This window comes from Procambarus clarkii, chromosome 39 (genome assembly GCF_040958095.1).
Source record: "Procambarus clarkii isolate CNS0578487 chromosome 39, FALCON_Pclarkii_2.0, whole genome shotgun sequence".
NCBI classification, from domain to species: Eukaryota; Metazoa; Arthropoda; class Malacostraca; order Decapoda; family Cambaridae; genus Procambarus; species Procambarus clarkii.
In genome coordinates, this window is record NC_091188.1 from 11439691 (window position 1) to 11462835 (window position 23145).

The 23145-nt window shown below is 49.3% G+C and overlaps 1 protein-coding gene and 1 non-coding gene across 2 annotated transcripts in view; both read right to left on the bottom strand.

Moving 5' to 3' along the window:
• The window catches only part of LOC123760304 (WAS/WASL-interacting protein family member 1), a 134261-nt gene that overhangs the window by 40513 nt on the left and 70603 nt on the right, over nt 1-23145 (bottom strand). Inside the window, 1 exon segment of the mRNA XM_069338368.1 lies at nt 10231-10302. Coding sequence (XP_069194469.1) covers nt 10231-10302 — 72 coding nt within the window.
• On the bottom strand, nt 5554-5625 carry TRNAT-CGU (transfer RNA threonine (anticodon CGU)). Its single transcript has one exon. It is a non-coding gene; the product is annotated as a tRNA-Thr (tRNA).

Sequence of the window (23145 nt, forward strand, 5' to 3'; positions counted from 1 at the left end):
CCACAGGATCACAAGTCCAGTATGCTGTCCGCTCGGCCGACCTGGCTCCTCCTTGCCTCAATTATTTCTCTTCCACCCCCCCCCCCCTCTGCTGTTTCATTCATTCTCTCACACTCACACCACTCAGGAATCTGTACACCAGTTGATTGACAGTTGAGAGGCGGGACCAAAGAGCCAAAGCTTCACCCCCGCAAGCACAATTAGGTGAGTACCTCCCTTCACCATTCCTTTCCTCCGTCCCATCCTAAATCCTTATCCTGACCCCTTCCCAGTGCTATATAGTCGTAATGGCTTGGCGCTTTCTCCTGGCCATTCACCCCTCCCTCCCTCTCTTCCCTCCCTCCTTGTACATTCAATTAAAGAAACACCACATTACATGTATCTCTATGTATCTTTATGATGCAGTAGCCTTTATATTTAAAAAATTGTATCATGTCAATAATGTTTTTGTCGAGGCAAGAACATAAGTAGCAATGTTTTTGTCTAGGCAAGAACATAAGTAGCAATGTTTTTGTCGAGGCAAGAGCACAAGTAGCAATGTTTTTGTCTAGGCAAGAACATAAGTAGCAATGTTTTTGTCGAGGCAAGAACATAAGTAGCAATGTTTTTGTCTAGGCAAGAACATAAGTAGCAATGTTTTTGTCTAGGCAAGAACATAAGTAGCAATGTTTTTGTCTAGGCAAGAACATAAGTAGCAATGTTTTTGTCTAGGCAAGAACATAAGTAGCAATGTTTTTGTCTAGGCAAGAACATAAGTAGCAATGTTTTTGTCTAGGCAAGAACATAAGTAGCAATGTTTTTGTCCAGGCAAGAGCTCAAGTAGCAATGTTTTTGTCCAGGCAAGAGCACAAGTGCCAATGTTTTTGTCCAGGCAAGAGCACAAGTGCCAATGTTTCTGTCCAGGCAAGAGCACAAGTGCCAATGTTTTTGTCCAGGCAAGAACACAAGTGCCAATGTTTTTGTCTAGGCAAGAACACAAGTGCCAATGTTTTTGTCCAGGCAAGAGCACAAGTGCCAATGTTTCTGTCCAGGCAAGAGCACAAGTGCCAATGTTTCTGTCCAGGCAAGAACACAAGTGCCAATGTTTCTGTCCAGGCAAGAACACAAGTGCCAATGTTTCTGTCCAGGCAAGAACACAAGTGCCAATGTTTCTGTCCAGGCAAGAGCACAAGTGCCAATGTTTCTGTCCAGGCAAGAGCACAAGTGCCAATGTTTTTGTCCAGGCAAGAACACAAGTGCCAATGTTTCTGTCCAGGCAAGAACACAAGTGCCAATGTTTCTGTCCAGGCAAGAGCACAAGTGCCAATGATTTTGTCGAAGCAAGAGTTTGCTAAAAAAAATTTGTTGCATTACTGAGGTAACAAATTTTGAAGTCGTCTCGTGCGGGAGTCTAGTGACGTCTTAACCGAGTAAAAAGCAAAACTCTTCAACATTTTAATTAATGAAGCCAGAAGCCCAACTTGTATCAACTTTCTAAAGGCGTCAAGAACCCAAACTTTGGTAATGTTTATTACTGAATCACAGGCCATAGTTTACAGGGAGTGTGGCTCTCAATACCCGGCCAGAGAACAACACCCCAGAGGCTCTTCTCGTCATATTAGAGAAGAATGTGCGCACACGGAACCTGTGACGCGATACCGGTAGAACAGCGCCATCTCTTGACGGACGGACGCACTCTCACACCCGCGGGGAGAGGTTGGAGGGGAAGGTGGTGGGGAGGAAGGGGAAGAAGGTGGAGGGGAAGGAAGGGAAGAGGAAGGGGAGAGGAAGGGGAGAGGAAGGGGAGAGGAAGGGAAAGGAAGCAGAGAGGAAGAAGGTGAAGAGAAAGTTAAATTGAGTTCATTTTAAATATATTTAATTATTTGGTTTATTTGTTTTTATCTCATTCTGCTTTCATGTAGATGCTAAATTAAATAATTAATAAGTTACATGAATTCAAATGTATTTATTACAGAAAACAAAAAACTTATTATCATCATCATACAATACAGCCTCGTTCCTGTACAGCCGATTTAAAATAGTACGTCCTTGTCTGCCCTCTTTACTCCCCGCAGTATTTTGTAAGTGGAGATCATGTCCACTTACAATGTGTCTTATCTTTTGCTGTAACGTGAGACTTAACTCGTCTAGTCTTTCCTTATATCTCATTCCTCTCGTCTCTTTGACTAGTCCGGAGGCATGCCTCTGCGGGTTCTTAGCTTCTGCTTGTGTTGAGAGAGACCAGGGGCCAGATTCACGAAAGCACTTACGCAAGCACTTACGAACGTGTACATCTTTCCTCAATCTTTGACGGCTTTGGTTACATTTATTAAACAGTTTACAAGCATGAAAACTTCCCATTCGACTGTTGTTATTGCGGGGGTTGAGCTTTGGCTCTTTGGTCCCGCCTCTCAACCGTCAATCAACTGGTGTAGAGATTCTTGAGCCTACTGGGCTCTATCAAATCTACATTTGAAACTGAATAGAGTCTGCCTCCACCACATCACTGCCTAATGGATTTCATTTGTTAACTACTCTGACACTGAAAACATTATTTCTAACGTCTCTGTGGCTCATTTGGGTACTAAGTTTCCACCTGTGTCCCCTTGTTCGTGTTCAACCCATGCTAAATAGTTTGTCTTTGTCCACCCTGTCAATTCCCATAATAACTTTGTAGGTGGATATCATGTCTCCATTTACTCTTCTGTCTTTCTGGTAACGTGAGGTTTAGTTCCCGTAGCCTTTCCTCGTAGCTCATACCTCTCAGTTCTAGGACTAGTCTGGTGGCATACCTCTGAATCTTCTCTAACTTTGTCTTGAGTTTAACTAGGTGTGGACTCCATGCTGGAGCTGCATACTCCAGGATTGGTCTGACATAAGTAGTATACAAGGTCCTGAACTGATTCCTTACACATGTTTCTAAAGACAGTGCTTATGAAACTTGTTGTCGTTGTTTTAGATTTAGTTACTCAGAACGAAATGACCATGTAGCACGGGCTATGGTGAACCCGTAATGAAATTTGTGTAACGAATCGTTTGGCCATTCCGAAGATCCACATCCTCATGGCCCGGTCTCTGACCTCTCTGGGAGCCGGTAAGCCGAGTGGACAGCACGCTGGACTTGTGATCCTGTGGTCCTGGGTTCGATCCCAGGCGCCGGCGAGAAACAATGGGCAGAGTTTCTCTTTCACCCTATGCCCCTGTTACCTAGCAGTAAAATAGGTACCTGGGTGTTAGTCAGCTGTCACGGGCTGCTTCCTGGGGTTGGAGGCCTGGTCGAGGACCGGGCCTCGAGGACACTAAAAGCCCCGAAATCATCTCAAGATAACCTCAAGATAACCTCTGTCCTGGTTGATGGTCTGGTCAACCAGACTGTTGAAGGCGGCTGCTCGCAACCTGACGTATGAATCACAGCCTGGTTGATGCGGTAGCCTTTGGAGGTGTTTATCCTCTCTCTCTCTCTCTCTTGAACACCGTGAGAGGTCGGCCAGTGACGGCCCTTCTGTGTAGAGAGTAGTTGAAAAGTCTCGGGCCTCTGATGTTGATAGAGTTCCCTCTCAGCGTACCTACTGCACCTCACCTTTTCAATGGGCTAACTTTTTCTGTGCGATCGTCGTGCCCCCCCCCCCACTTCTCCCTCTCTCTTTCTGACCGTCCCTCCGTCTGTCTGTCTCTGTGTCACATCCACCCACTCACTACCCTGTGTCTGCCTGCCTGCCCAACCCCCCCCCCCCCTCTCTCTCTGTCCCTCTCACCAATGAGAAAAAACCTAAGCACGTCAGATTAACACAAAAAGTATAGTTTAGAAGCCAGCCGACCTCACTAGAGCATGAAGAGGAGGAGGAGGAGGAGGAGGAAGACGGGAGAGGACACGCGGCCTCAGCACTCACCCACGTAGCCGTACACGTCGCAGGTGGAGGCCAGCGCCGTGCATGTCCAACAGAACAACTTGGCGCAGTCCAGCATGGTTGCTCCCGTGTCAGGATGGGAGGGGCGGCCTCGAACCAGCTACGCACTCGAACCGGTCTCCAAGTGCGTCGCCGGATGTATCCAAGTGTCCAGAGTGCATCCAGGGTGTGGCCGGGTCCTTTTGTGTCCAGAGGCGGATGTTAATGTGTCAAGTGTCATTATTGGGTGACACCCGTCACTGTCCTCACCGGGTGACACCTGTCACTGTCAACCTGTACGTCACTGTCGTCCTGACCGTCAACACCACACCAACACGTTCAGGGACGTCACTTGCACAGCATCACAGCACACAAATCAATGCCCACGCCAGTCCAACCATCTATCCACACCCTTCACACACACACAATACAGCCTGGTCCTCAACTGATCGCTCGTCTCAACGTTCAACAAATCATCCCCCGTGATCAAACGTAAAATTCGCGCAGCTTGACCCCCCTTCGTTTCTGTCACTGGCCACACAACTAGAGGGAGTCCGTGTGTACAAGTTTGGCTCACCGCATCGTAGACAACAACAGTTGAGCTGTTGAGTCCGTCTCCCTACCATCAGAAGAGTCCATTTATTGTACAAGTCACTAAATAAATCATTTATCATAAGGTGGTCTAACTCGCCTACTAATCTTATAGCAAAGTGTTTGTTGACAAGCGTAAAGGAAGGGGTGGGGGAGGGGTAGGGGAGGGAGGGAGGGGAGGACACGAACTCTCACTCCCCCTCCCTTACACGACACGAGTAATAGAGGAGAAAATCACAATAACATTATATATATAAACGTCCCTGGAGAAGGATGGGGATAGAAGCAGCGTTGCCCCAGGTGGCTGGTTCGTTCTCCCGCCCCGCTCCAATGGTTATGGCGGTGGGGTGGTAATACCAGGACGAGGGGACAAGCACGGCGGTCACCTGCTTGCTGGCTTGTAGGATCACAGACGATGCTATACGAGGCGCGGGAAGGGGGGAGGCTCGTGGCTCATTCAATCCGTCCTCTTAAAAATAACGTCACTTTTGGCTCATATGCGCACTATGGCCAAATTTGGACGTAATTTGAAATGAAATCGACTCACAAGTGACGTTCTGTTCCGTTTTCTATTTGAGTCGTCCGGCGTACGCACAGAGGTTATAAGAGGACACTTTAAATTAACATTTTTCATAACGTTTTGAAACTTTATGATAATTTCCCGCCCATCTAACCTATCAGAGGACCCTTAACTTACTGTTGTTGAAAAAAAAAATCCCAAATTTATTTTCATTTTTTTCATTTTCAAATTACGTCCAAATTTGGCCATACATGGCAAACGGCCAAAAGCGACGTTCTTTTTAAGAGGACAGGTTGGCTCATTACCTGCCACACCCTCGTGTTTACTAGTTGTGTTTACTAGTTGTGTTTACTAGTTGTGTTTACTAGTTGTGTTTTTGCGGGGGTTGAGCTTTGCTCTTTCGGCCCGCCTCTCAACTGTCAATCAACTGTTTACTAACTACTTTTTTTTCCCCCCACCCCACACACACACACACCCCCAGGAAGCAGCCCGTGACAGCTGACTAACTCCCAGGTACCTATTTACTGCTAGGTAACAGGGGCACTTAGGGTGAAAGAAACTTTGCCCATTTGTTTCTGCCTCGTGCGGGAATCGAACCCGCGCCACAGAATTACGAGTCCTGCGCGCTATCCACCAGGCTAACGAGGCCCCTGAGGCTCGTAGGTCACAGCACCTGATCAGCCAGACGCTGCACATCTGACACTCGTACTACACTATACGGAGCGCTTCAAGTGCGGTCTGAAAGAACGTGACGATTTTCCCTTTGGCAAGTTAAAGAATTAATTGGTAATTTCCCTCATATCTTAAGGAAAGTTACCGATTACGGCAGTTTTAGTTTAATCCATCTGTTTCGCAACCTACACTTATGGTGAGGGTGGTGGTGGACAAGGTTAGAGGGGCACGTGATGGGTTCAGGAACTGACCTGGTATTGGCTACCTGATCAACCAGGCTGTGACTCGTACGTCAGGCTGCGAGCAGCCGCGTCCAACAGCCTGGATGATCAGTCCAGCAACCAGGAGGCCTGGTCAACGACCGGGCCGCGAGGACGCTAAGCCCCGGAAGCACCTCAAGGTAACCTCAAGGTGGCTCTCAATGTGCCTATTGTCACCCGTAATTTTCATTATATCAAAATAGGTGACACAGGCGCTGTAAACATCACATTACCGCATCCCAACGTGGCTTCCTTTCAACGATCAACACTAAATATTGAGTGAGCAGAGGAAGATGCTGACGGCTTGAGACATCTACGACAACGTATATGTTGAGATGATTTTGAAGGTTATCTTGAGATGATTTCGGGGCTTTAGTGTCCCCGCGGCCCGGTCCTTGACCAGGCCTCCACCCCCAGGAAGCAGCCCGTGACAGCTGACTAACACCCAGGTACCTATTTCCGCACAACAACACGCACATCTACACACTGTGCTCACTCTAAGCGCCTCACTTGACGTAGTTGTTGTTGTAGTTTACGCCGCTTAACTGTCAGTGAAACTACCCTAAACCCAGAAGTCCCTCACGGTCACTGTTGCGAGACGCGCGGTAACTGCATCTAACAACTTCTTGCAAACAGACAGAGATAAAATGAACAAATCCACAAGGGCCGTGACGAGGATTCGAACCTGCGTCCGGGAGCATCCCAGACACTGCCTTAATCCACTGAGCTACGACAAGGTAAAAGGGTTGAAACCGAAGTTCTACTGAACTTACTGGATCATAGCTCGGGAGACAGAGATAATCAACAAGATATGTTCAAGATGATTTATGATATGCAGGCGATGAGTCACAATAACGTGGCTGAAGTATGTTGACCAGACCACACACTAGAAGTTGAAGAGACGACGACGTTTCGGTCCGTCCTGGACCATTCTCAAGTCGATTGTGATGAGGAGGTAGAGGAGGTGATTTATGATAAGACCTAAATGGGGGAACTTGAGGCGCAGACGAGTCACGGGGTTAGTCACGAAAACTTCTTTTAAGTGAGAGAAACAGCAGAAGCTAAGACAATAGTTTAACAAGCAGACATGACAAGAAACAGGATGGTTGAGAGTCTCTGCATTAAACAACACAAACGAGAAGGGTAAAGAGGTCTTAACTGCTTCAAGGTTGTTTGGAGAATAAGTCTTTGAGACTAGAGACTATCTCACAGCCCGGATCAGCCGAGCTGTGGTGGGTATGTGGGCCTGCGGGCCGCTCCAAGCAACAGCCTAGTGGACCAAACTCTCACAAGTCAAGCCTGGCCTCGGGCCGGGCTTGGGGAGTAGAAGAACTCCCAGAACCCCATCAAGCAGGTATGTCACGAGAAAAGGTCTCGGTATTATATAGAACTTTAGCAATGGAAGGAGAAGGCACGAGTTACTGAGATGAGCCCCTGAACATAGAGAAGCAACACGTCAGCCACAGAGTAGTGAGCAAGTGGAACGAGCAAAGAGATCCAGAGAAGAAGGTTGGGAATCATTGTATCAAACTCCATATAGTTAAGAGGCGGAACCCAGGTGTTGCAACTCATCACTGTGTACACACACACACACACACACACACACACACACACACACACACACACACACACACACACACACACACACACACACACGGGCCTCGTAGCCTGGTGGATAGCGCGCAGGACTCGTAATTCTGTGGCGCGGGTTCGATTCCCGCACGAGGCAGAAACAAATGGGCAAAGTTTCTTTCACCCTAAGTGCCCCTGTTACCTAGCAGTAAATAGGTACCTGGGAGTTAGTCAGCTGTCACGGGCTGCTTCCTGGGGTGTGTGTGTGTGGTGTGGGGAAAAAAAAACAAAAAAAAAAAAAGTAGTTAGTAAACAGTTGATTGACAGTTGAGAGGCGGGCCGAAAGAGCAAAGCTCAACCCCCGCAAAAACACAACTAGTAAACACACACACACACACACACACACACACACACACACACACACACACACACACACACACACACACACACACACACACACACACATATACACACAAAGTTAGAGAAGATTCAGCAGTATGCCACCAGACTTGTCCCGGAACTGAGAAGTATGAGCTACGAGGAAAGGCTGAAGGAGCTGAACCTCACGTCCCTGGAAAACAGAAGAGAAAGGAGAGACATGATAACCACCTACAAAGTTCTCAGGGGAATTGACAGGGTGGACAAAGACAAACTCTTCAGCACGGGTGGAACACGAACAAGGGGACACAGGTGGAAACTTATTACCCAGATGAGTCACAGAGACATTAGAAAAAAATTACAGTGTCAGAGTAGTTAGTAAATGGAATGCACTAGGAAGTGATGTGGTGGAGGCTGACTACATAACACAGTTTCAAATGTAGATATGATAAAAGCCCAGTAGGCTCGGGAATCTGTATACCAGTTGATTGACAGTTGAGAGGCGGGACCAAAGAGACAAAGCTCAACCCCCGCAAGCACAACTAGGTGAGTACACACCCTCCCTCCCTCTTACAAGCTCAGGTTCAAAGCACCTTCATCACCTTCAGTGATTAAGTGCTTAATTGCACACTAGTTTCTTTATCAGCTACCTCACCCTGTCAGGGTAAATGAGACAAATGTATGTGAATGCATGTATGTGTGTATATATGTATGTGTATGTGTGTGTGTGTATGTATATGTATGGGTATAAAGCAAATATGGAAGCTGATCAGAATTACATTTCACCTTTGTGAATGTACATTAATGACACTATGTAAAAGACACATCTAATACTTTATGTAGGGCGTACGTAAATCTGTGTATCTTTGTATTTACGTATGTAGGTTAGCTTAGCATTTTAAAAGCACCGAATCACCTTCTGTGGTTGAGTGTTCAATAAACCCTTGAACTATATGTTTAACACTTCTCTAACCCTGTCCATGGAGGACAGAAGAAAATGTATATATGCTGGTTAGCATTGTAAATGTGTGGCCACGTCTGTGGTAGAAAATAATAAAAAAAAAAAATAAAAAAAAAAAAAAAAAAAAACCCTCCCTCCCTCCCCTCCACCAATATGCACATCAACAGCCCCCAGTACCCGAGAGTAAGTAATTCTCCAGACATGAGTTACACTCTCCTCATAATGGACTTTCCCGCACTGCCGATTTTTCAGACACCACCACCACCAGCAGCCACTGCAGGAGGGAGTGCACGCACTTAGGCAGATTATCCTGTGTTATGCCGTGACTTGTGTCGGCTCCAGCAGGTGACGGGAGACCTCGGCCCGCCAGTCACTGGGGACCTCGGCCCGCCACAGCCACTGGGGACCTCGGCCCGCCACAGCCACTGGGGACCTCGGCCCGCCACAGCCACTGGGGACCTCGGCCCGCCACAGCCACTGGGGACCTCCGCCCACCACAGCCACTGGGGACCTCGGCCCACCACAGCCACTGGGGACCTCGGCCCGCCACAGCCACTGGGGACCTCGGCCCGCCACAGCCACTGGGGACCTCGGCCTGCCACAGTCACTGGGGACCTCGGCCCGCCACAGCCACTGGGGACCTCGGCCCGCCACAGTCACTGGGGACCTCGGCCCACCACAGCCACTGGGGACCTCGGCCCGCCACAGTCACTGGGGACCTCCGCCCACCACAGCCACTGGGGACCTCGGCCCGCCACAGTCACTGGGGACCTCGGCCCACCACAGCCACTGGGGACCTCGGCCCGCCACAGTCACTGGGGACCTCCGCCCACCACAGCCACTGGGGACCTCCGCCCACCAATGAAAACGTTACAGTCCTACACATTTCTCGTGGCTGCTAACTCATCTTTGCTCTGGGTAAAAGTGCAGTTACTGCGACACTGGCGTCGTGACCACTGTATACTCCACTGGCCGCTCTCAGTGGCCTCCTCGTGCATGTGTACTTCACGGTGGGAGGCATTCTTCTCGTGCCGGCAGTGTCCGTCTAACCTGAATATATAATCATTAATAACGTGCGTTTAACTTTTAATATTATCATATCAGCGGCACGTTTCATATTTTTCAGGTAAAGAATATTTCTCGTTGATTTCCTTAATATTGCAAACGTCTGTAGCTCGAGTTTCCTGCACTATTTTAGTGTTTTTTGTTTTGTTTTTAAAAGTCATTAAATGCGGAGAGTCGACGCTTTCCTAGAGACTCTTGGCCCCACAGGAACTGTGGCTCGTCTTCCAGCTCTTGTGTGGCAACTCCAGACTCCGGGCGCAGGCCACAGGAGCGGCACTGAACAGTGTTAGTGTGGGTGTCAGTGTGGAAGCCAAGGATAGTTCAGAGCAACGTGTGTCAACTAACCGATACCGAACGGGGCGTGTGGCTGGGACGGTCTACTGGCGGCGCCACCGCGTTGGGCCCCACCGGTTTTTTCTGTAATAAAATTCAATATGTCATTTATATAATCATCATCCTATCCATAACGTTGATATGCTAAATTTGTATTAATTCTTCCCATATAAGCAACATCTGGTTAGATCCGGCTCCACACCTGGCGCAGGTGTGGAGCCACACACCTGGCCCAGATCCAGCACAACGCTGTCCTACACGCCTCCCACACCCGAACCAGACCTCGCACCACGCCCTTGCTTGCTTCCACACACCAGACTAGTCGAGGTCCGCTCCTGCTTGCTATGACACCACACTAACTGTGGCTTCATCTCCCTCCCTCAAAATACCCACACAGGACGGACCTTCATAACTGCCCTTCACCGCACAACTTTAATTCACACACGACTGAGAATCCTCCACGAATGCTCTCCTGCTTGCTTGATACCTGCTTGATGGGGTTCTGGGAGTTCTTCTACTCCCCAAGCCCGGCCCGAGGCCAGGCTTGACTTGTGAGAGTTCAGCCTGACCTTCCAAGCACTTCTGGTCTAAAAATAAAACCGACAGCTCCTCCAGGATCTTGTAGTACTAATTTGCAGCTGTATGAACTTAGCGAAGCGGGAAATAACCTTAAACAATCTGGATAGACCATCTGAACAGCCCTGGTCGGAAACTGTGATTGGGATTCGAGGCTTTTAACTGACCTGTATATGCCGATATTCAATGAATATAACAGCCAATGTGAACCCCTGAAAACCAATTAGCCTGTTCAGTATTGGTCAATTTACACGTTTTACTTTCAAATCAAATCAAATATTTATTCAGGTAAAGTACATACATACAAGGTGAGATACAAAACATTGATGGATTTATAGATAAGAGCTAGTACATACAATGCCTAAAGCCATTATTACGCAAAGCGTTTCGGGCAGGAAACTTTAAACTATCACGAGCCGCACTTGGTCTCACTGATGTGGCTCAACATCACGTCTTTACAGATGTTCATGTAAAGCCTTGCTTTAATTTTCATGTAAATCAGTTTGCTCATTGAGGCGCTAACAGCCATCACAGACTAACTGACGCAGACACACAATTAATTTGTGTAACACAGAATTACACAAAGCCAAAGCCGTCAGGCAGGTGTATGTGTGTCAGGACGCCTGACAGCTGAGTGGACAGCGCTTCGGATTCATAGTCCCGGGTTCGATCCCCGGCGGAAACAAATAGGCAGAGTTTCTTTCACCCTAATGTCCCTGTTACCTAGCAGTAAATAGGTACCTGGGAGTTAGACAGCTGCTGCGGGCTGCTAACAAAAAGGAGGCCTGGTCGAGAACCGGGCCATGGGGACGCTAAGCCCCGAAATCATCTCAAGATAATCAATCATCTCAACATAACGCATGTAGCCGTGAGCAGTTGGTGTGTAAGAGTGGGACCGCCTGGGGGAGCCTGGGGGAGCCTGCGGGAGCCTGGGGGAGCCTGCAGGAGCCTGGGGGAGCCTGGGGGAGCCTGCAGGAGCCTGGGGGAGCCTGCAGGAGCCTGGGGGAGCCTGCAGGAGCCTGGGGGAGCCTGCAGGAGCCTGGGGGAGCCTGGGGGAGCCTGGGGGAGCCTGGGGGAGCCTGGGGGAGCCTGCAGGAGCCTGCAAGAGCCTGCAAGAGCCTGCGGGAGCCTGGGGGAGCCTGCAGGAGCCTGCAAGAGCCTGCGGGAGCCTGGGGGAGCCTGGAGGAGCCTGTAGGAGCCTGGGGGAGCCTGCAGGAGCCTGCAAGAGCCTGCGGGAGCCTGGGGGAGCCTGTAGGAGCCTGTAGGAGCCTGGGGGAGCCTGCAGGAGCCTGGGGGAGCCTGGGGGAGCCTGCAGGAGCCTGCAGGAGCCTGGGGGAGCCTGCAAGAGCCTGGGGGAGCCTGGGGGAGCCTGCAGGAGCCTGCAGGAGCCTGGGGGAGCCTGCATGAGCCTGGAGGCCACCGCCGGGAGCGTACTGTAGCAGCCGCCCCCGCCACCCTCGCCTTCAACACCTTCCTCCCAGCCTCTCCCCTCGTGGCTTCTTAACCTCATTCACCAAGTTGCTCTCCGTCACACTCGGCAAACTGTCCGCCAGTACATGCCACCAACAGGCCCGTCAACACAGCCAGCCACAAGGTGTAGTGAAGAGGGTGAGCTCGTTAACTCTCATCTTGAACACCCATAATCAATGTTCACTGACTGGCGATCAGCTCTGCACGTGACAAACACCTATTGCTTAGATCCACTACGGGCTCACCATAGCCCGTGCTACTTGGAACTTTTTGTTCCGGGTAGCGAATCTTAAACAATAACAACCCATGTTTACCTGTGGCTGGTTACTAGTGTTTCTACCACAATAACCCCCAGCTTGAAGCAAGGCTTCCCTGGCAATAGCCTGACCAGTACGGCGCTACATTTAGAGAGGTTTTCCACTCCCACAGTTCGGGCGGACGCCATCCGGCGTTTCTGGGAAGAACCTGATGGACAAGGCTGTGGCTGCCAGCAACCCGCATGGCCACAAATCTATCACAACCCTGTTCATCCATCACTTTTTGTAGAAACCTGTCCAATTCCCCCCCCCCCCCCCTTTGAACGTTGCAACTTTTGTTACGGAAATATTAACTATATGGTAAAAAAAATTTAGGTTAGAATTCTAACTTAAAAAAAAATCAGAAGTTAGGTAAAAAAAAATCCTACTTAAGCTGCTATTGTGTGACAAAACCCCCGCAAACAGCATTCAGCCTCCTGACTTTGTCGTAATAAGTTACCTCAGAGATGCTTTTCTCTGTTCCAAAGCCACGTTCACCTCACTATTATATCTCGATCAATTTATGTCCAAAATAAAACTTACTTTCTTCACCCTCCCAGCATGATTTTTAAATATTAAGTGACGTCGGTGTGAGGGGGGGGGGCGTGGTGGGGGAGGGGGGGGCGCGTGGTGGGGGAGGGGGGGGGGGCGCGTGGTGGGGGGAGGGGGGCGGCGTGGTGGGGGGATGGGGGGCGTGGTGACGGGCAAGAAGGGGGGGGCCGGGGTGACGGGAGAGGGGGGTAGGGGGGTGTGGTGACGGGAGAGGGGGCGAGGAAGAACAGTACAGTCCCGTGACCGTTTAGTTACAATGGTAACCATCGTGTGTACACAGTCGTGTGTGTACACAGTCGTGTGTGTACACACAGGTGTGTAGAGAGCACGCATCCTGTACAGACACGGTTACAGGTGTGTCGGGTGACACCGGTGATGGTGTGGACAGAGTGGCACCAGCTCTGCCACCCTCCACACTCCTCCGCCACTAACACCCCCACCTCCATCACTCCCGCCCCCCCCCCTACACACACACACACACATCTATTGGAATCTATACACCAGTTGATTGACAGTTGAGAGGCGGGACCAAAGAGCCAGAGCTCAACCCCCGCAAACACAACTAGATGAGTACACACACACACACACACACACACAAAGTCGTACCGATTTTCAAAAAGGGGGATAGGGAGGAGGCACTTAACTACAGACCCGTATCACTGACAAGCATCCCCTGCAAAATACTTGAAAGAATAATTAGGCTAAGACTTGTTGAGCACCTGGAGAGCATTGGGTTTGTAAACAAGCACCAACATGGGTTCTGGACAGGGAAATCATGCCTAACAAACCTTTTAGAATTCTATGATAAAGTAACAAGGATAAGGCAGGACAGAGAAGGCTGGGCAGACTGCATATTTCTTGACTGCCAAAAGGCCTTTGATACGGTACCGCACATGAGACTGCTATACAAACTTGAGAGGCAGGCAGGAGTAAGCGGAAAGGCCCTAGTATGGGTGAAGAACTACCTAACAGGAAGGAGCCAGAGGGTAATGGTAAGGGGCGAAAAGTCGGACTGGCGAACAGTAACAAGTGGAGTACCTCAAGGATCGGTGCTGGGACCAATCCTCTTTCTAATTTACGTAAATGATATGTTTACAGGAGTGGAATCATACATGTCGATGTTTGCAGATGACGCAAAATTAATGAGAAGAGTTGTGACAGACGAGGATTGTAGGATCCTCCAAGAGGACTTAAACAGGCTGCAGAGATGGTCAGAGAAATGGCTACTGGAGTTTAACACCAGTAAATGTAAAGTTATGGAAATGGGATCAGGTGACAGGAGACCAAAGGGACAGTACACAATGAAGGGGAACAGCCTACCTGTAACGATTCGAGAAAGAGACCTGGGAGTGGATGTGACACCTAATCTAACTCCTGAGGCACATATAAATAGGATAACGACAGCAGCGTACTCTACACTGGCGAAAATTAGAACTTCATTCAGAAACCTAAATGAGGAAGCTTTTAGGGCGCTTTACACTGCCTACGTGAGACCCGTCTTAGAGTATGCCGCGCCATCATGGAGCCCCCACCTGAAGAAACACATAAAGAAACTGGAGAAGGTTCAGAGGTTTGCGACGAGGCTTGTCCCAGAGCTACGAGGGATGGGATATGAAGAGCGGCTGAAGGAACTGAACCTTACGACACTAGAGAAAAGAAGGGAGAGAGGAGATATGATAGGGACATATAAAATACTCAGGGGAATTGACAAAGTGGAAATAGATCAAATGTTCACACGTAATAATAACAGAACGAGGGGACATGGGTGGAAACTGGAAACTCAGATGAGTCACAGAGATGTTAGGAAGTTTTCTTTTAGCGTGAGAGTAGTAGAAAAATGGAATGCACTTGGGGAACAGGTTGTGGAAGCAAATACTATTCATACTTTTAAAACTAGGTATGATAGGGAAATGGGACAGGAGTCATTGCTGTAAACAACCGATAGCTAGAAAGGCGGGATCCAAGAGTCAATGCTCGATCCTGCAAGCACATATAGGTGAGTACATATAGGTGAGTACACACACACACACACACACACACACACACACACACACACACACACACACACACACACACACACACACACACACACACACACACACACACAAATGTCCCAAAATTGCACAGTAGAATAACAACATACTGGAACGAAAGATACTGAAAGAAATGCAGAATAGAACCAGTGAGGAGTAGAGGTGTCATAGGCACAACCAGAGAGCACTGTCTGCACCCCGTCCTCCAAAAATGGGGCGGTAAATGTAACAGCACAAGTAAGTGCAATTGTGTACTATTCACAGCAGTCAGGAATTGTACTTATTTTCACTTAGTATTAAACCGAACTATAAAATATATTATGAATATTTGAGTTTACCTGAAAAGCTTAATAGAAAGCCACGACCTAACCTAACCTTCTTAAGAGTTTGAAGATAAGCATTTTATTGCTGCTTAATTACAATTAGTACTTAACCTATAGCTATATTGATATTACAGTTTTATAAAACTAATAAAACAAAACTAAAATATATCAATAAATTGTAAAGTAACTCAGGATATTTTCAACTTTTGTATAAAATCTCTATTGTTTAAGAAAACTGAAAAAGAAATTCCTGATATTTAAAACTTGCGTATAGCGAATTAAACTTGAAAACTTCATCCTAAAATTCTGAGTGTCTTAACAGAAAATGAGAATAAACGGGGAGGTAAATATAACAGCCCCATAAGTGCAATTATGTACTATGTATGCCAGTAAGAAAATGTACTTATTACACTTAGTATTAAACTGTACTGTCAATTCGGAGGATGGGTTGGTAATGTTCATAAGGCGTCCGTGGTTGTTCAACACCCTCCCAGCAAGCAGTAGAAATACTGCCGGAACGAAGGTGAATATATTCAAGACACATTCAAGTTCCTACAAGAAGTGCCGGACCAACCGGGTTGTGGTGGGCCTGCGGGCCGTTCCAAGCAACAGCCTGTTGGACCAAGCTATCCCAAGTCGAGCCTCGCCCCAGGCCGGGCTCGGGAAGAAATACTTAAGAAACCCTCTACAGGTATGTTCCAGGTATACTCTGCCCTGAGTATGTTCTCTTGTTTGGTCTTAATTCAGGCTTCGAAGATGGGGGTTAAGGTGGGGGCTGGAAGATAGCTCGCTATCGGCTGGCAAGAGGCAAGGAAGTCGATAAGGCAACATACTTGGATATATCCGCGTGTATACTACGCTATACGAAGGGTTAGAGTTTGTGTCAAGAGTTAGGTTTGTGATCTAAAATCCCCATCTGGCACTAATGGGCAGGGATAACTGTGGCACTAATGGGCAGGGATGACTGTGGCACTAATGGGCAGGGATAACTGTGGCACTAATGGGCAGGGATAACTGTGGCACTAATGGGCAGGGATAACTGTGGCACTAATGGGCAGGAATAACTGTGGCACTAATGGGCAGGGATAACTGTGGCACTAATGGGCAGGGATAACTGTGGCACTAATGGACAGGGATAACTGTGGCACTAATGGGCAGGGATAACAGCAAGAGCCACCATCAAGACGGGAGCGAAGGGTCATCTTGAGATGTTTTCGGGGCTTTGCGTTCCCGCGGCCCGGTCCTCGACCAGGCCTCCTTATTGTGTACACCCCCAGGAGCCCGTAGCAGCTGTCTAACTCCCAGGTACTTATTTACTGCTAGGTAACAGGGACATCAGGGTGAAAAAAAACTCCGTCCATTTGTTTTCGCTTCCACCGGGGATTGAACCCAGACCCTCAGGAGTGCGAATCCGAACCGCTGTCCACTCTCAAAGCTGTCAGGCCCCAGGGTCGTGGCGAGACCCCCAGTGGCCAGTGTTGAGCCACCCCCAGCAGGGCCACCCCCAGCAGGGCCACCACCCCCAGCAGGGCCACCCCCCCCCAGCAGGGCCACCCCCCCCCCAGCAGGGCCACCCCCAGCAGGGCTACCCTCCCCCCAGCAGGGCCACCCCCAGCAGGGCCACACCTCCAGCAGGGCCACACCCCCAGCAGGGCCACCCCCAGCAGGGCCACACCTCCAGCAGGGCCACACCTCCAGCAGGGCCACACCTCCAGCAGGGCCACACCTCCAGCAGGGCCACACCCCCAGCAGGGCTACCCCCCCAGCAGGGCTACCCCCAGCAGGGCTACCCCCCCCAGCAGGGCCACACCTCCAGCAGGGCCACACCCCCAGCAGGGCCACACCCCCAGCAGGGCCAAACATCCGCCAGATGCCAGCAGCACCTCGTCGCCGCTCAAGTGGCATCACTTTCCTCTTAATCACTGACAATGGCCGCTGACAGCGGGCTCGTCCCCGGCGTAAAGTGCCACATCTGCTACACAACTGTAGCCGTTAACATCATTACAAAACCACAACAACAAACAATCACCGGTGTGGAGCCGCTACGGGACAAGCGGCTCCACCACTCCCCGCCAGGTGGACGCCGGGGGGGGGGGGCTGGTCATGTCATCAGGGCCATAGCTGTTCTTACGGGTATCACTCATCCCGTGACCAGGTCCCACACTGAGGCTTGGATGGTAGCCTGATCAGCCAAACTGTTGGTGTACGCAATTCGACGTCGGTACCAAATCCCAGTTAAACAATATTCTTCCTTGCATAATAATCTCACTTTTGAACTAAATTAAAAAAAATATCGTAATTCTCATTTTATTTGGAGTGTCTGTTTGAAAAGCCTTAAGCACTTTGTTATACTGGAGGGTCAGGTCCCAAATTTGCACAGTAGAATAACTACGTACTGGAACGAAAAATACGGAATGAAATGCAGAATAGAACCAGTGAGGAGTAGAGGTTCTTGAGATGATTTATCTTGAGATGATTTCGGGGCTTTTTTAGTGTCCCCGCGGCCCGGTCCTCGACCAGGCCTCCACCCCCAGGAAGCAGCCCGTGACAGCTGACTAACTCCCAGGTACCTATTTACTGCTAGTTAACAGGGGCATTCAGGGTGAAAGAAACTTTTGCCCATTTGTTTCTGCCTCGTGCGGGAATCGAACGAGGCGCCACAACCAGAGAACACTGAACATCAGGAGTCCTCGGCTCTTCAACACCCTCCACGCCAGCATTAGAAATATTGCCGGAACGAAGGTGGATGTATTCAAGAGGCACTTGGACAGGTTGTTGCAAGACGGCCAGACCAACCAGGCTGTAGTGGCTATGTGGGCCTGCAGGCCGCTCCAAGTAACAGCCTGTTGGACCAAGTTATCACAAATCGAGGCTGGCCCCAGGCCGGGTGTGGAGGGTGTGGGAGGGGGTGTAGCAGAACTCCCGAACCCCCACCAGGTATGCTCCAGGTATAGACCAATCTCACAGTATACTCATTATGGCATCTGGAATTACCTGGAGAGGTTCCGGAAGTTCTTCTACGCCTCAAGCCCAGCCTAAAGCCCGGCTTGACTTGTGATAACTTGCTCCAAGCAACAGACTGTTGCTTGGAGCGGCCCGTGGCCCACAGGGCGAGTACCGAGGTGGGAGAACACCACTGATATAAACAACATTACCGCTGCTGTGGGATCTCTGGATGTGAACGGTCTCATAATCCATATCTTGAGGTTATCTTGAGATGATTTCGGGGCTTTAGTGTCCCCGCGGCCCGGTCCTCGGCCAGGCCTCCACCCCTAGGAAGCAGCCCGTGACAGCTGACTAACTCCCAGGTACCTATTTACTGCTAGGTAACAGCAGTTACCGTCCATCCTATCATTTTTACAGCAGTCCATCCTATCATTTTTCCCCCTGGTCGCCGCTATATTTACTCGGTTATGTTCACTTAATGTCAGGTCGTCAGACATCATAAGTCCCAGATCTTTCACATGGGGTTTTCCTTTCATGACTAAGTCTGTGTCCTGTATCCCTGTATTTCGTTTAAGTTCCTCATATTCACCATACCTAAGTACCTGGAACTTATCACTATTAAACAATGTCATTTTCCGCTGCGCAATCGAAGACTTTATTATTATCGGCTTGTAGTTTTTCAGTGTCTTCTACAGAGCAAATTTTAATGCTGATTTTTGTATCAGCAAAGGATGGTACGAAGCTGTGATTAGTATTTTCGTCTGTATCAGAGATAACAATGAGAATGAGCAGTTACCTTGCGTTGATTCCCTGGGGTCAAGGTCCCCGCGGCCCGGTCACTGACCAGACCTTGTTGATGGTCTAATCAACGAGGCTGTTGGACGCGGCTACTCGAAGCCTGACGTATGAATCACAGCCTGGTTGATCAGGTATCGTGATCAACTAGGCTTCATCGGTGGTGCAAGGACTGTGCCCTGCGGTACAGAGATTGTCACTCCACTTGATCTTCTTGATTGACTCTTTGCATTCTATTTGAAACAAAATTAAAACCCAACGCCACACTTTACCCGTTATTCCTTTTGATCTCATTTTATGGGCTATCACTCCATACCTTGAGGTTACCTTGAGGTGCTTCCGGGGCTTAGCGTCCCCGCGGCCCGGTCGTCGACCAGGCCGCGTTACTTCAGTTTACGCCTTTACTTCAGTTGTAAGTAAAACCTAACAGGTTAAGTTAAGTCCATGGTCACATTTGTTGAATGCCTTTGCAAATTCTGTCTATACAACACCTGTATTTTGTTTTTCTTCTAATGCTTCCGTGATTTTGTCATAGTAGTTGAGTAAAGGTGAACGACAGGATATTCCCGCTCTAAATCCATGTTGTCCAGGGCTGTGAAGTTCATTGTTTTCCCTAAAACTGGAGATTTGATTCCTAATCACTCTTTTCAAAAACTTGAATTGTGTGTGATGTTAATGCGACTGGTCTAATAGTTTTAGCCAAGGCTTTACTACCTCCCTTGTGTAGTGGAGCTGTATCTTCTGAATTAAGTGCTACTGATATCTCTCCTGTATCCAGGGGCCAGATTCACGAAGCAGTTACGCAAGCACTTACGAACGTGTACATCTTTCCTCAATCTTTGACGGCTTTGGTTACATTTATTAAACAGTTTACAAGCATGAAAACTTGTTAATCAACTGTTAGTGTTATAAACAGCCTCCTGGTGCTTCCGAGCTCATTAACTGTTTAACAACTGCAAACAAAGCCGCCAAAGATTGAGAAAAGATGTACAGGTTCGTAAGTGCTTGCGTAACTGCTTCGTGAATCTGACCCCCAGGCTCTTTCTCCATATTGCACAGAGTGCTCGTGCTACTGGTACTTTACGTTTCTTTATAAAACAATGAATTCCCTGAGTCAGGACCAGGAGCTGAGTGCTCGGGCATGTTGTTAATTGTTCATTCAATGTTGTCTGTGTATTAATGTCAGATATATTGACTGGAGGTTTGGATGTCATTCATAAGGAAACTGTCTGGATTTTCAACTTTCATGTTGTTTGGGGTGATAAACATAGCCTCATACTGGCCCTTTAGGACTTCACAGATTTCTTCGTTATTCTCTGTGTACGAAACTTCAGTTGTAAGTAAAAGTTCAATGATCATTACAGATCATTGAGAAGTAGAAGTAAAGATCAGATCTCTTTTGAAGGTGTTTATCTAGTTCTCTTATGAGCACTGTGAGGTCGGTCACAGTGGATGGAATTTTCTTAAGCCTTTCTCTTAGCCTTCGGATGGTGGAAAAGCACATTTACTCCCAGCACGGAAGGTGTGTTGCAAGGAGAAGCAGCCTCAACACAAGCATTGAGGCGCCTCGTGCACCGTCTTGAGGGCGACCCCGCACTATGAATAAAGGTGAGGGCAGGCTAGGCAGCTGCCGGCACCCTGCCACCTTTGGGTGGGTGCCGTCGTGACTTTATCAATCAACGGGTCAGGCAGCGTCGGGCTGTACACAGCAGCAGGCGGGAGTCTAAACGCCTCAACCAAACATACTGTAATTTTTCAGGCTATTTGTTTTTGTTTGTTTGGTTCAGCGCACGTCTATGGAAATACTCCGGACTGTGAGAATATGTAGACTCATTAGTTACTTTATTTCCCAGTTGTGTCTGGGTACAAGTGACAGGATGAACAACCCAGTGGGTTTTCTTCCTATTGGGGAGTGTTGTACATGCTGCTATGGCGGTATGTCCACTCACAAGATGAGTGGCGCTGCCCAATAAACTCGCCCCTCGGGGCAAAATTTAAAAAAAAAAAAATGAGAATATGTTTGTAGTACATGATGAGGAATGGCAGCGACCCCCGGCGCCACACCCATCACTACTCACGGGCACTGAGTAGTGATGGGTGCCCATCAACCCTCCCAGTCAATCAAGAGCCAGAGGGTGAAACATATGTCCATTCACAACACTGGGTTAAGAAAAAAAACATCTTTGAGGGGGAGGGGGGTATTGATTTACCCAGAGGCAGGGCCGGCAGCGGAGGCCCAGCAGCACACACTCGCTGCCCGGCGTGTCCCCCACACGGGCGCCATCACCCCTACACCTGTACACATGCACCAGTGACGTGTGGGACTCTACAACATCATCCTCCTGAAGGAGGGTTGAGCGGTTGACGTGTTGAGAAGCACTAAACACAAGGAACACAAGATAAAGCTACGCGACACACAGGCACAACACACAAGAAGCGGTTCACAACGAGAGGAACAAAATGGTGTAGAGGGTTTACAAAAAGAGATGTGAATGTTCACCGCAGCCACTGCAGCAGAGCCTCCACAGCTGCAGCATCCACCACCACTACCACCACCACCTCACACCACCGCACTCTTTATCCTCACTTTGCCCGCAGCGTTCACGGTCACTGTCACGGAGCGGACTGTCTCAGCTGAGTACTGAGGGCCTCCACAACACTACTGCCGGAGGGAGACTGAGCGCCGCTCCGCGTCTCCTGCAGCAGCAGCAGCTGTACGGACCCCTCCGTCATCACCTCCCCCCCCCCCCCGCCCCCCTCCCCGGACTCTATCACGCCCCCTTCCGCCCACCTAATCGACGCACGCGCTGCACGCCTTAAGCACGCCCCCAACACGTACCAGGCCTCGACTGGTTCCGCTAGCGACTCAATACTGCCAACCATTCTTCACACTGACCCGGACCCGTACCGCCCACGTTCCCTCCCCCCGGTAACGCCCACACACCTCACGCCCACCCGTGGTAGGGCCTGCACACACCGCCCACACACCTCACGCCCACCCGTGGGAGGGTCCTGGGTTCGATCCCAGGCGCCGGCGAGAAACAATGGGCAGAGTTTCTTTCATCCTATGCCCTGTTACCTAGCAGTAAAATAGGTACCTGGGTGTTAGTCAGCTGTCACGGGCTGCTTCCTGGGGGTGGAGGCCTGGTCGAGGACCGGGCCGCGGGGACACTAAAGCCCCGAAATCATCTCAAGATAACCTCAAGATATACCCCAGGAGTCATCATCTCGTGGACGTCTCTACTGTCCAACACGCTTCCACTACACGTAAGGGACATAACTGGCCGACTCCTCGCGGTGTTCACGAGAGAACTCGACAAGCACCTCCAAACCAGGCTGTGATTTTACCTGTTCAACCAGGTTGTGATTTTACCTGTTCAACCAGGTTGTGATTCATACGTCAGGCTGCGATCAGCCGCGTCCAACAGCCAGGTTGAACAGACCATCAACCAGGAGGCATGGTTCCGGGGGATGAGTGTGCCCAACCGGGCCGCGGGCACACTGATCCCCGGAACCATGCCAAGGTAGGGCAGATCGTGACAACATAGAACAACTGTGAATGATCTGTAAATACTGTCAAGCTCGTGAACCGAGTAGGGTCCAAGACCTCACAAGACACACACACAAAGACCTCACAAAGCCGGGTTTAAATGTATATATGATAGAGCCCAGTAGGCTCAGGAATCTGTACACCAGTTGATTTACAGTTGAGAGGCGGGACCAAAGAGCCAAAGCTCAACCCCCGCAAGCACAAATAGGTGAATACAGTCCCTCTCCGCCACCGTTCCCCGACCAACAAACCATCCCACATCTTAACCTATCCTAACACAATCTAAATTAATTCAACGAAAACAAAACGCAATGTTTTGTATATGGTAGAGAGTGTGACGTCACTGACGCCATAATCTCCGTGCCGGTACAAATTGAAATAAGTTT